Source organism: Prinia subflava, chromosome 1, assembly GCF_021018805.1.
Source record: "Prinia subflava isolate CZ2003 ecotype Zambia chromosome 1, Cam_Psub_1.2, whole genome shotgun sequence".
NCBI lineage: Eukaryota > Metazoa > Chordata > Aves > Passeriformes > Cisticolidae > Prinia > Prinia subflava.
Genome location: NC_086247.1, coordinates 10,611,928 through 10,624,408, shown reverse-complemented (window position 1 = coordinate 10,624,408; position 12,481 = coordinate 10,611,928). Strand labels below are relative to the sequence as shown.

Here is a 12,481-nt window from a genome sequence, read left to right as displayed (position 1 = left end):
ATTCCCCAAAATGAGTTCTGTTCTCTCCTTTCTCCCTCTAGCAGACACTACATCTGTTCCTTTAGCAGTTGCTGGCACACAAGACAAGCCCCGGTGCCAGCTAATACTATATGATCTGCTGCTGAATTAATTTTCCACTTAAAAATTAAATTATGGGCCAGATCCTCATTGGATTTAATACAGCTATCACCTATTAGGCATCTGATGGCCTGGCTTGGTACAGAGATTATTCGCCCTCTCTCTTTGTAGCAGGAACACAACCAGAGTTAGATTTTGATCTGATGTGTGAAGGCAGTGAAAATATTGATTGTTTTGTGCCTGATGCATCCATCGTTGAGAAATTACGACTTTTTCAAAAAGCTGGAGAAAAAAATGCCATTCAAAAAAACAAAGAACAGAAAGAAAGGTTGTAAAAGATACTATAAATCTTTTATTTCTTTTGACTTACTATGCAATGCCCTTCATTTTGAAGGAAATGGTACAATCAATGATGTGTACTTCTTTCTCAGGAAAAGAAGATATTTGCACTAACATTTCAACATTTACTGACAAAAGACAGCTTACAGAAAATGCTCATGGTGGGAAAAAATCATATTTGTGATTACACTTCTTATTGTGGATGATTTCATGAAGTGTTACAATGTCAGGAATTTCAAGTGTGCATTTAAAGAAAGCTTCTAATCCAGTATTAATGCAAAGGAATTTAAACCATCTAAAACCACTGGTGTTCAAAATCACCCTGATTTCTTAGAGAAAAAGCTTAATCTGAATACAATACTCCTGGCCTTATCACTGCACACTGATTTTTAAGAGTAGTCAAGCATACTTAATTAACAGTGGATTTCTTACTAATAGAAACTGCTGATAGAAACAATGTATTTCCTATCTCTACTTAGTTACTAGTCTGTAATCTCTTGTACAAAGTTAAAATTTTGCTTTAAAAATATTTGTTCCTACATGGCTGTTAGTTTATGGTTGGTGCTGTTAACTGTCAGAAAAACACAGGTGGGAAACCACTCAACAACACATTTCACATACCCAAGGACAGACCTTTGGTAAAACTTAACCAAAGGAGAAGAGAAAAAGAAAACCAACATTACATTCAAAATCTGAAACAGATTAATCACACAATATCACCTATCATAGTACTGAGTGGAACAGTGAAATCAAATGAACAAAAAGAGTTTGCCTACAGTTTAATTTATACAAAATAATTTAAAATTTACTTCCATAGTCGAGGGTCCTTCAGACCAAGTAAGAAAATACAGTTTTTGAAGTAGCTTTTGGGAATTTTCCCTGCCTACTCTGCAACTGCCTACCACATTGGCCAGAGGAGTTCTAGAGCTGCTGTAATCAATACCTGGCACTCACACAGAATCAGGGATAACAAAATAGTCTTCAGTTTATGTCTTTGTTCACTGCCATGGAAGGTGAATGTCTAAATTGTGTTTTTAAAATTAATCAACAGATAATTGTAGGTTTTACTACAACACCTTTTCCAAGGCATTATTTGCATCAAACACACCAATACTCCAGGGAAATAAGGCTGTTCATCTACATTTCCTAGCTGGAGCTGCATTTACACTTCTGGGGCTCAGCCTTGCCAGCCTTCACATGTGCATATTGATATTCACAGCATTAGATATGCCCACATGAGTAAATTCATATAGATTAGGTGTTTGCACAATCAAAGGGCTTTTAAAACAAATTATACTAACTTTAAATGTTAAAAATGCAAGGGAAAGTTCAAGCATGACAAGACAAAGATACCGGAGAAGTTTGCAGCAGATCACCAGCTTGGCTTACAACTGCTGTGTAACACACCTCTCACCAAATCAGTGCAGCTCCAGGATTTCCAGGGGGAAACTGAGGCCAAAATTTGGGCTGGGATCCATGAGCCCTTGTTTGGACAAGAGGCCCTTTGAGAAACAGCTTTCACTGCACTACTTGTTCTCCTGTTGATTATGCAACCTCAGATTCTCCAGGCTCTCACCAGAGACATCACATTGAAATTCCAGACCCTCGTTCATAAAGAAGTGTAAACATACACTTAATTTCAAGCACAAGAATAGGCTTACTGATTCTCAAGTGGCCTCAAGTAGGTAAGGTCTACTCAAACTTTAAACTCAATATAGGCTTAAGACCTTTGCTGGGGCACAAGCTCTGCAGAAGGACCACACCTGCATTTCTCTATGTTAAAGCAGACGCAGGAAAGAGCACTTTATTCCTTTCCCCTCTCTTTTGTGATCTATGTAAAAATCCTGAAGCAGACACACACACAAAAGAGTCAGTTTTCCTGGGAGATCTCTTTTTTTTCCAATCAAGCTCCAGAAATCCCAGCTTACTCTGCAGACAGTAACTGAGCAAAGTACAGCAAAGACAAGAAACCAAGAACTCGAGATGTGCTTCTACAGCAATTTCTGTTCTCACATCCAGGTCATTACAGGTCCATGGCTTTAAAACCAGACTGCTTAGAAATGTGTGCAGTGGTGTTTAGTAGCACCTATTAAATAACACTGCCTAATCAGCAGGTAGGGGAAAAGGACCTGCCTGTTAAAGATTCAACAGTTGCATCTTTATCTGCTGGAATAAGAAATCCCTGTATGGAGGCAGCACTCCTTCAGACAAAGTTTTAAAAATGCCAAACTTTCCACCCTCTTCCACTTTTACACATAATGGAATGTCAGGGGACAATAAATTCCCAAACACAACTTGCAGGGAATTTTAAGATTCTAAATATCAAACACCTGTATCCCGGGTGTCAGAGGAACACAAAGGTTTTATAACACAGCAGAATGCATGCCAAATTCTGCTGTGAGGAAAGCTCCCCCTTCACCCTCTGTGCAAGCAAAGCACTGCAAGCTCTGGAATTCTTTGCTAAGGCCTTATGCCTGTGGGGGAATTTATCCTAAAAGGCATGACCGGTACAGAGAAGCACCAAGACCAGCATAAGACATAATTTCAGTAGGTCAAAGAAGCTTTGCTCTCCATTCCCAAGCAGATTTGGTCCTTCTTTTAATTAAAAAAACCCCAACCAAACATAAAACAAACAACAACAAACCCACAAAAAACGCCCACAACAACAACCAAACAAAAAGTGGCAAAAAAACCAAAAACAAAACAACAACAAAAACAAAGCCAGACTATTAAGGTATCTCAGAAGGACAGAAAAGAAATGGCTAGGTGTCATAGTTCTGATGTTTCAGACACAAGGGAAAAATATTTTCACAACTAGTTTACAGTTTAGTACCCTGTAGATACATAATAATTGACATTTATAGCAGTTTCTATACTTTATGACCTAGAATATACTTTAGATCATGAATGAAAAATAAACCCATTCAGAGGACTGGAAAATAACGTGCATAACAATTTACTTTCAAAAGCAAGGTTATGAAGGGTTTTTCCAAACTTCCAAAAATATCTCTAGGAAAATATTATTTTACATAGCTATATTACACAGTGAAATAAACTTTGTTATGTACAAGGTTTCAGTATGAAAGAAACCACAGCTAGACATTTGCTCATGGTCTAGATAATCTGTTGTCTCATATCAGTCAGAAGTACAACAGAGACTCTCCTTCGCTCTTTTTCAGACTGTCTCAGTGATCATTTCAGCTTTTAGTAGTTACTAGTAGTTGTATAAAACCTGTGTGCAGACATCCACATATTAACCCTATCACAGGCAGATATGGGTAGATATGCTTTCAAAACAAGGTTAGACATCTGCTTGACAACCACAGTAACCTGAGAATAACTCAATTGCATATTGGTCAAAAAAACAACACTTAGTGTAGGCACCTGAGCTATAGCATTCTAAGGGAGCTTGGTGTTAAACTCTCCCCTGGACTTGGGTGTTTCACGGGCCAAATCCTAGCTTGTATATTTTAGGCAGAAAACATGACACCACAATGCACTCGACTCAAATTGGCAAAGTTGCTTCACATAATCTTAACTAATCAAAAGCTTATAACTTCCTATTCTTAAACAACAAACTTTGCTCCTGTCACAGAGGTGGAAAGGACATGGAGTACTTTGCTATTTGTGGTATAACTGTAAACAACTGCAGGGAAGACCATATTAATTATGCTTCAAGTTTACATCACACTGTTCATTTCCAGTATTTAAAGGAACTCAAGCTTATCTTCAAGTTCACATCATCATATCGGGTTTTAAGAGGAAGGAATTTTGAATTAGAAACTGCCTCCAAATCAGTGCTTGTTTACACACCCCAGATCCCAGGACAAAGATCAGACAGTGCTGCCTGTGTGGGAGATCAGTTCAATAGCTGAATAAAAGTTCAGGCAATATTCAGGGCAGGCAGCACTGCACTCCCCCTTCCTGAGGGACTTGCACAACTTTGGAGGTATGTCCTCTCCTCTAATGCTATAGCTCAGCTGCATACCACAGAAATTAGCAAAAAAAAGGAAACATGAAATCCCTAATGAAGAGGAAACTGCTTTGGAACACCCAAGCCCCCTGCCTGTAATGTCTTCCAGCCTGTTCTCCCCTCCATCCCAGCTGTGTTCACTGTGGTGCAGAACCCGTGGCATGCTCACAGCCAGAAGCATCCAGCCAAGAGGTCACTCTCTTGAGGGACAGCTTACTCAAGACATACTCTTACACATAAGCAAACTGCTTCTGCTGCCTCTGTGTGTATTACAGGCATGATCAGGAGCCCTGCCTTTTGCTTTAGGAAAAGTCAAGGCAGCTGTACACAGCTCAGCCTGACACAGCTCAGCACTTGCCTTTAGGAGTCCCAACACACACCAGTGTGCAGAGAATAACTGGGGTGGCAAGCTTCCTTCCCTGGGACCTGTTGGCAGTAAACACATCCTCTGTCCCCAAAGCCACACACTGATGGCAAAGGAGCAGGTTCCCCAGCCCACCAGCAACCTCCTATCAATTAGGAAGGCACCAGGCACATCAAACCCATTTCATTAAAATCAGTGGAGATTTCTGCCTTACACCTTCTGGGGAACTGGTTACCAAACCCACGAAGCCTTGAACCAAGAGAGAAGCAGCTCCTTGCAATACCAACAGAAGCCACAGCTGAAGAGAAACAGTGGCAGAGAAGGGAAAACAATATCCTCATGCTCAGAGCTTCGTGGTCATGTACTGGAAATTGTTGGCTACTTCTTAATGGTATTAAATACTATTAACTTCTGCTGATAAGTAGATGTCAAAGGCATTTAAAATCTTGTAGGGTCAGGCCTACTGGCAGATGGTTGACGAAAAGGCTATGCGTGAACATGGCAGAGAGGAAGGGAAAGAAAGAAGTGAGAGAGGAGAGGGATAGAATTGCCCTGAGTTTTATCCTCTACAAATAAGTCAGGGGTTTTATCATCAAGCACTGAAGGAGTTAAGCACTAAAGCACAGACACTTAATCAGCTTTCCCCCTTCCTTTCACATGTGATTGGAATGAAGCTGCACCGAAGCAGCCCAAAGGGCTTATAACAGCTCAATTTCGCAGCCTTCAGTTTTAATCCCCATCACCCAGGCTAAGCAGAATGGTGGTGCTGAGGCTGCTACTCCACAGCAGTCTGAGCACCTGGATGATGATGGTCTTCCTCCTCGTCTTCCTCCTCCTCTGCAGCCTGCAGGTGGCTGGAGAGCTCCTGGATCACAGCAGCCCTACCAATCTGGTCATTTCTCCTCTTCTCCATGATCAGATCCTCCAGGCTCTGAAACTCCAGCGTGTGGCTGCGCTTGTCACCCAGCCGGATCTGCAATCGGTAGGGCTGCTTGCCTATGCGCAGCTCCCCGCCGATTTTAAACTCTCGCTTGCCGTATCGGCACCAGGCAGCAAAACACTCCGAGTTTCTCCAGCTCAGGTCCCGATCCTTGCAGCCCACCTGCTCCAGGGCATTGCGCACCACGGCGGCCGGGCTGAGCGGTTTGTAGCGGTACAGCTGGTTGGCAATGCGGCCCCGCCTGCCCTGGCTGGCATCGGTGAGGAAGCTGTTCACCACCTCCAGCCGATGCAGGTGCACAACTTGGAAGTCCCCGACATAGACCACCCAGTGCGGATACTGGGCTTGGCACACAAACTCCACCAGGTCACCCGGTTTACACCTATTCAGCAGGTTCTCCGGGGTGTAGGTGCTCAGATGCCCCCCACCGCCTTCATCACCCTCCTCTAGCTGCGTGTCCTCCTCTGAAAAGCTCTTCTGGTAAATACACTCATCCCGGTAATAGACTGAGCACTCCACCTCGTGCAGCTGGGGATCGTAGGGCTGCAGGGCAGGGTTCTCACCCCCCAGGTCATGCACCGAATCCTGCTGCTGCTCCAGCTCATCATCGTCATTCGAAAAGATGTAGGAGACCCCGATCCTGGGCCCTTCATCTCTGTCCATACCTGTCGGGTCGGCCGTGGGAACTTCCTTGTAGTTGAGATGGGTCAGCTTCTCCACCTGGTTCCCCATGCCCGCTGCAACGACAGACACACGGCGGGGCCATGAGGGCGGGCGCGGGTGAGCGGCTCCCAGAGAAGCAGCGCGGCTCCCCCTCCGCAGGCGCCCGGCTCTCCCCGCTCAGCGCAGCGCCCCGGGGCTGCGGGAGCCCGTCGGGGACGGGGAAGGGGAACGCGACACTTCCCTACCTGCACGCAGGAAGGCGCGGCGGCACCACCACCTGTTAGGCGGCGGCGAGGAGAAGGAGAGAGGCGCAGGAGCCGCCGGGGAGCGGGCAGGCACCGAGCCACCTGTTAGAGAGGGGCTGCGAGCGTCCGGGGAGGCGGGGAGGTCCGAGCTGGGGACGGCACGGAGCGCACCCCCCCGCCGCCCAGGTGAGCCGCGCCGGGCCGCCGGCCAGGTGCGCCTCCCCCGCCCTCCCCCGGCACCGGGCGGCCGCGAACTTACCCCGCGGGGCCGGCGGCTGCGCGGCGCCGGGAGCGGCTCAGGGCGAGCGGGCGGCGGGGCGGCGGCGCGCCCGGATCATGGCCCCGGCCCGGCGCGGCTCCTGCTCCCCGCGCAGCGGCAGCGCCCGAGCGCCGCGCCGCCGGCTCCGCGGCTGGGCATGAGCGCCGGAGAGGCACGGCCGAGGGGAGGGAGGCAGGCAGGCAGGCGGGATCCACCGCGGACGCCCCGGCAAGCGCTCACCCCCAGCATTTAAAGAGGCAGCTCTTTTTTTTTTTTTTCTTCCTTCCCCCCCAGGTTTCCTCCCCCTTCACCTCCCTCCGCCCCGCACCTTTTCCTTCTCTTCGCTCCTACATGCCAGGCGCTTCGCTCCCCCGAGGCTGGTGGCGGGCGGAGGTCGGGCGCGGGCTGTCGGCGCCGCCGCTGCGCAGCTCCGCCGGGCAGCGCGCTCAGCCCCGGCTCGCCCGGGCGCGGCGCCTTTAAGGGAGCGGTGCCTCCGCAGCCCGGCCCGCCGCTGCGCCCGGGGGAGGCTCCGCAGCCGGAGTTTGCCCGGGACGGCGCCGGGAGGCGAAGCGGAGCCTCGGCGCGGAGCCTCGGTGCGCGGCCGTGCGAGCGCCGCGGGGCCCGCGCAGAGGCGCGGAGCTGCCCCGGGGGAGCCAGGAGGGGCCTCCCTGGGGCCGAGCACAGCCACAGGGAAGTTGTAAAGTGAACGCAATCAAGGAGCCCGGTTCTCCTGGGCTGATTTAGCGCCTTCGATTCCTCCATGCGCGGAGTGTGTAATTAAGTTTATTAATTTATTTTCTTTCTGACTCCAAGAGCTCAGTCTCCTTTTCAATATAGAAGATTATAATTTTTTTTTCTCCCCTGAAAAAGGCATTATGAGATCTGGTGGGAATATTTTGCTTTCTGTGTTTTGGAGAACACAAACCAATATTTTGCTTTTTCATTAATGCCTAGTTAGTGTGCTAGGTGGGTTTATTTTTCATACCATTTTAACATACACTGGTATATTCACGCTGTTAAAATAGACTACAGAGATAATTTATGGGATGTAGGAGTAATGTCTTTAATTTTCCCTCATTTATTCCCTTTGTTGTCTTGTAATTTGTAAGCCCAACTGCAACTGCTGTTCTGAGTATCCGCTAAATAGCGGCGAATGAAGGAACAATTGTGGTGTTACCAGGGCCCTGGGCACTGCCCTCAGGCTCCAAGGATACGGTTTCCATCACATTCTACATCTTTGTGATTTCAGACATAGACCTGCCCTTTGGGGTGGGAAGAATTGCTCCATCTGGGACTGGAGAGATGAGCACTGCTTGGGATGGTGGAGCATTGCAAGCAATTGCAGCAGTGACACACGGCCAGATCAGACCCTTTTGTTTTGTATTCAGCTGGTGGCTATGTCCATGCGAGCATTTTTGAAATGAACCTCCCAAACACCCAGCCCTGACACACAGGCACTTTGGTTTGCATCCCGGTGTGTTTTCAAACAGTGCACGTGTTTCTCTCACATTCAACCAAACTAGATGTACTCACGTGGCAGGGTTGGATCAAGGCTAGTTGAGCAAATGTCCAAAATGTATTGAACGTAGATGTGATTTCTGGGCACTGCATGTTTCCCTTTGCAGCTCCTCTCCTCTGTAGCTGCTGTTGGACAAAAGAGGGCCCTGCTTCGTAGTCAGAGCATTGTGAAATTGCTTTGCTAATTAAAGATGGGCATGTGTGAGAGTATCCTAAAAGGAGGAGCTAAACTGAACATAGAAGTGATTTTTATTGTTCTCTCATTTCCATTGGAACCTTTGTCTCAGCACTGTGTTGTACTATCTCTGGACCAGTTATACTTTGTTAAAATGTTTGGCAGCCCTGTGTTCAAGGCCAAGTTTTTTTCTGAATCTTCTGCAATGTATGGAAAGATGTGCCTGTGCATGAGTGGAAACTCAGTATGGTCCGGGCAGTCACTTGTGTGTTCGTGCACATCCACAAAGATTTGCAGCTCTCTATCATGTTTTCTCTTTTTCTTGTCTGCTGCGATTAGGCACCTCAGTGCCTAATTTCCTGCACCTTGTCTGCTGCTTTAATCTCTTTAATCTGAGTTTCCTTGCCATGACTGCTCTATTGAATCCATATTGTCTGTTCAATCAGCTGCATTCTAGGGTTAGAAACCATTGGTGAGTATTTTTGTATCATAAACCACATCCATAATGGCTTAGTGCACACATAGGTAAGGGATTGGGTGGAAAATCACTTTGACTAGTGCCTAAAATTATGATGCCTAAATTCTTCATGCTTAACCTCTAAGCCTCAAAGCAGCTAAAAACTCTGCAGGCCAATGGGTGGCAAGGTGGCTGAGACACTGCATGCTACCTCAGCAACTGTGGTTTTAGAGAGAGAGTTGACCTCTCATATAGTGTTAAAAAAAAAAAAAATTGGTGCTTATCTGCTAAAAAGATAATGCAGCCTTTGGATATCAAATGGAGGCAGGAGGGGTTGTGCAGTTCCTAAGCTGGGAGCCCAAACTGCAGCAGGGCAGAACTGAAGGCACACCTCTGACCTTGCTGCTAGCAAGTCCTCAGTTAGGTGAGTCCTTGCTCAGGGTGCTGGCATTTGTTACCCAATTTTGAGGCACTGGGCTTTGTGCACATGGAGGGAACACATGGACACCACGGTTACAGCCGTGCTTGCACACGTACTGAAGTCAACAGGGAAGCCCACAGTGTTAAAGGATACCTCCCTGGGTCACTCCCAGGTGCCAGTGCTTGTTCCGATTGCAGAAATATTTCTTCTTTGTAAATTCTGTTTTGGAGAGAAAGCTCCATCCCAGACAAAACACAGCTTTGCTTCTGGGGTGGGTTCATTCCAGCAGCTCCCTTATCTGAGTCCCCACAAAGACTGCAAGGAAGCAGGGTTGAATCTACATCAGATCTGTCTCCCTCAGCTCTACAAGAGCCCTCCAACATTCTGACAGCTGAATTTCACACCCATATGCTTTCAGTCTATTGTTGAATGCAGCAACACATATCTACAGGTTCCTGACATAAAAATACCATTCAGGTGGGTCTCAATATGGCTCATATGGTATTTGATATACCTGAAACTTTGATAGCCCATTTTCAGGCAAAAATACCTGCCATGCTGGAGAGCTCTCTGGGAAGCCAAAGCTGCTTGGCCATATAGTCCATTGATGTATACAGAGGGGACTGCACCTCTTGGCTTAGAGACTGTGGGAAACCTATGGAGCAAATGACTTCTATTAATCTATGTAGCTGCTGTGATCCAGGGACCTTTGTAGTGCTACTTGTGCTTGCTTTAAACTTAAAGCTAATTTTGAGAATTAGATGTAGCAGTTACTTTGTTGTCCCAATGGTTTATCATCTTGTTGCTCCAGTTGCAACCTTGCACATATTTTATATTCAGAGATTGGAAAGGTGATGTTGATTTGAAATCACATGTCACCCTTACTTGGATATGGAGTGCTGTGGTCACATTGTTATTGTTATTCAAAGATATCCGGGGTGAGAAAAAAAGTCTTGCTCTATGTTTATTTTTTTTTTCTTAGCAGTGCTTCTGAGTAAGACAAGGTTTAGTGTCATATTCTGTAAGCACATTCTGTTTCACACATATTCAGCCAGCTGATGGCTATGACACCCTTGAATTATTTAATAGCTTCCATTTCTCTTTTGCAGTAGAGTTTTATGAGAACTGAGATAAACTATGCTCCATTTGGTGTGTAAGCACTCTACATCATAGACCTAGTGAACCAGAGTGCTTAAACACCGTGGTGGAATTAGGGGCACTGGAGAAGTAAACCACTTTCTAGTGAAGTCCATGGAAGTTCTTCCATGGAGTTCTGTAGAAATCAATCATGCACTTAATTGAGGGAAGTATGACCTGAGAGTCACTTGATGGATGGTGTCCTTCCATGACAGCCATAGGTAAGTCCTCCAAGGATATTTGGATTCAGAATTGTAACCATTTGTGACCTCTTTGTCCTCCGGTGGAAGCTGCGTCCCTGAGTCAGGCACCAAGGTCCTGTAAAGCCAGGAATGCCACCTAAAATGAGATTTATCAAACCTGGCATGCCAGTGGTAGCTGGTAGGGAATGGGACAGAGAGTTAGTGTCCTGACAGCTGTTGGAATATGGTGCTTCTTTTCACTTGGTCACAGTGATACTCTCCCAAGGTTAAGTGCTTTAATGAGGTTGGATTTTTTCACACACAAGAGGAAATTGTGCCAGTCAGTTAATAAAAAGCATTAATATTTAAGATTGCTTCCTTGGGGTATGAAAGACCAAGGTTGAAGTCTCTTGCCTCACTGAAGGAATTTCAACTGATATCTCCCGGGAGGGTACTGAAAGCCACCAGACTGTAAGGTCTTTTTGAGCAAGTCTTGCTTTCTCTGTCCCACTGAAGCTGTTCAGCTTTGTATGAGCTCGTTAAATACCCATTCAATCTGTCTGAAAGAAAAGAAAAGAGTGGCAACATCTCTTAGATCAGATGCAGGGAGGCGATGAGAGTGCTTTGAGGTCCTCTTAATGAATATTCAGACGTCTCACAGTCATGCAGTATCTTCATCAGGAGCCATTCAGACAGACCCACCAGAAAGAGCTGAAAGTTTTGGGTTTAGGATATGGTCATGAAAGAGTTTTCTTCATGTCTACCCTGGAAGAGATTGGACCTCTGGGTCTCACACATCCTGCCTGCCTGGTGTAACCCAGGTGCTGTTAGATATCAGCTGCTCTTGGTTCCTGTTGTGTTGGAGCTCTGCCGTACTGCTATCTCTGCTGGGCCAGGCCTCATAAATGCAGTAGTGAGAGTTTGTGGCATGAGTTTGGGCTTCTGTGGGAAATGTGCTGGCACTACTCAGTGGTTCTGCTTGTGTCTCCAGGAGAAATATCAGGAATTTTGAGAACCAGAAAATTTATTTACCTCAAAATGTTGAGAAATATTGTAGAATGTTGGTATTTCTGAACCTTGAGTTTCATATTTGACTTAACACAAGACACATAATGAGCCTGTGGTGTCAGGAAGGTTTTATCTGCACTTAGCCTATAAATCTCTGATTACATTGTAGAGAGTTTGACATCTGTATGCTTCTACACATATGATCTTTGCTATTCCTTATGGTGTAGCATGACTTACCATATATTCAAGAAATGGAAGTTAGACAAACTGCAGATAGGAGAATCAACCCCATCAGAGAACAAATTCTGTTTTTTTCTAAAACTCTTACTGGAAGCTTATGGCTCTGTTATCTACTTCCAACACTGTAATTTGTGACTAAATGTGATCTGTGGCAAAATAAATTGCTGAGATTGCCAAAGCTGCAGAGTTTTTAACTGAGACATCCAAGCTGTATCTCAGAAGCTTTTCCACTGTGAGTTTTTAACTGGTGCATTTCAGCAAATGAAAATGAGGTAATTCATATGTCAGTAGGGGTCTGGATTCATAGGAATTGCTATCAAACCAACTTGAGCAGCAAGAAAAGCTTAGTTAAAATATAGTCCATTGTTTTGGTTTTTTTACCAGAAAATAGGAACTATATTTCAAACATTACTTAACAAGGAAGGAGGTACAGCACACACATCTTTCCAGCATGAGAACTGCTCATCCCTTGCATCTCTCAT

At 45.8% G+C, this 12,481-nt stretch overlaps 1 protein-coding gene across 4 annotated transcripts; it reads right to left on the bottom strand.

Annotated features, from left to right (window-relative positions):
• Nucleotides 1–407: 407 nt before the first annotated feature.
• Nucleotides 408–7,596, bottom strand: LRATD2 (LRAT domain containing 2). 4 transcript variants are annotated; one of them, XM_063412490.1, is made up of 3 exons: nt 6,862–7,114; nt 6,603–6,704; nt 408–6,431 (listed from the first exon to the last, which is right to left on the bottom strand). In XM_063412490.1, the coding sequence occupies exon 3, from the start codon at nt 6,424–6,426 to the stop codon at nt 5,530–5,532; it is 897 nt and encodes a 298-aa protein (XP_063268560.1). In that variant the 5' UTR covers nt 6,427–6,431; nt 6,603–6,704; nt 6,862–7,114; the 3' UTR covers nt 408–5,529. The 4 variants fall into 4 exon arrangements, with proteins under 4 accessions (XP_063268560.1, XP_063268734.1, XP_063268646.1 ...); XM_063412664.1 differs by lacking the exons at nt 6,603–6,704; nt 6,862–7,114 and adding an exon at nt 7,190–7,596; XM_063412576.1 differs by lacking the exon at nt 6,603–6,704 and having other exon boundaries at nt 6,862–7,115.
• Between the last annotated feature and the right edge of the window lie 4,885 nt (nt 7,597–12,481).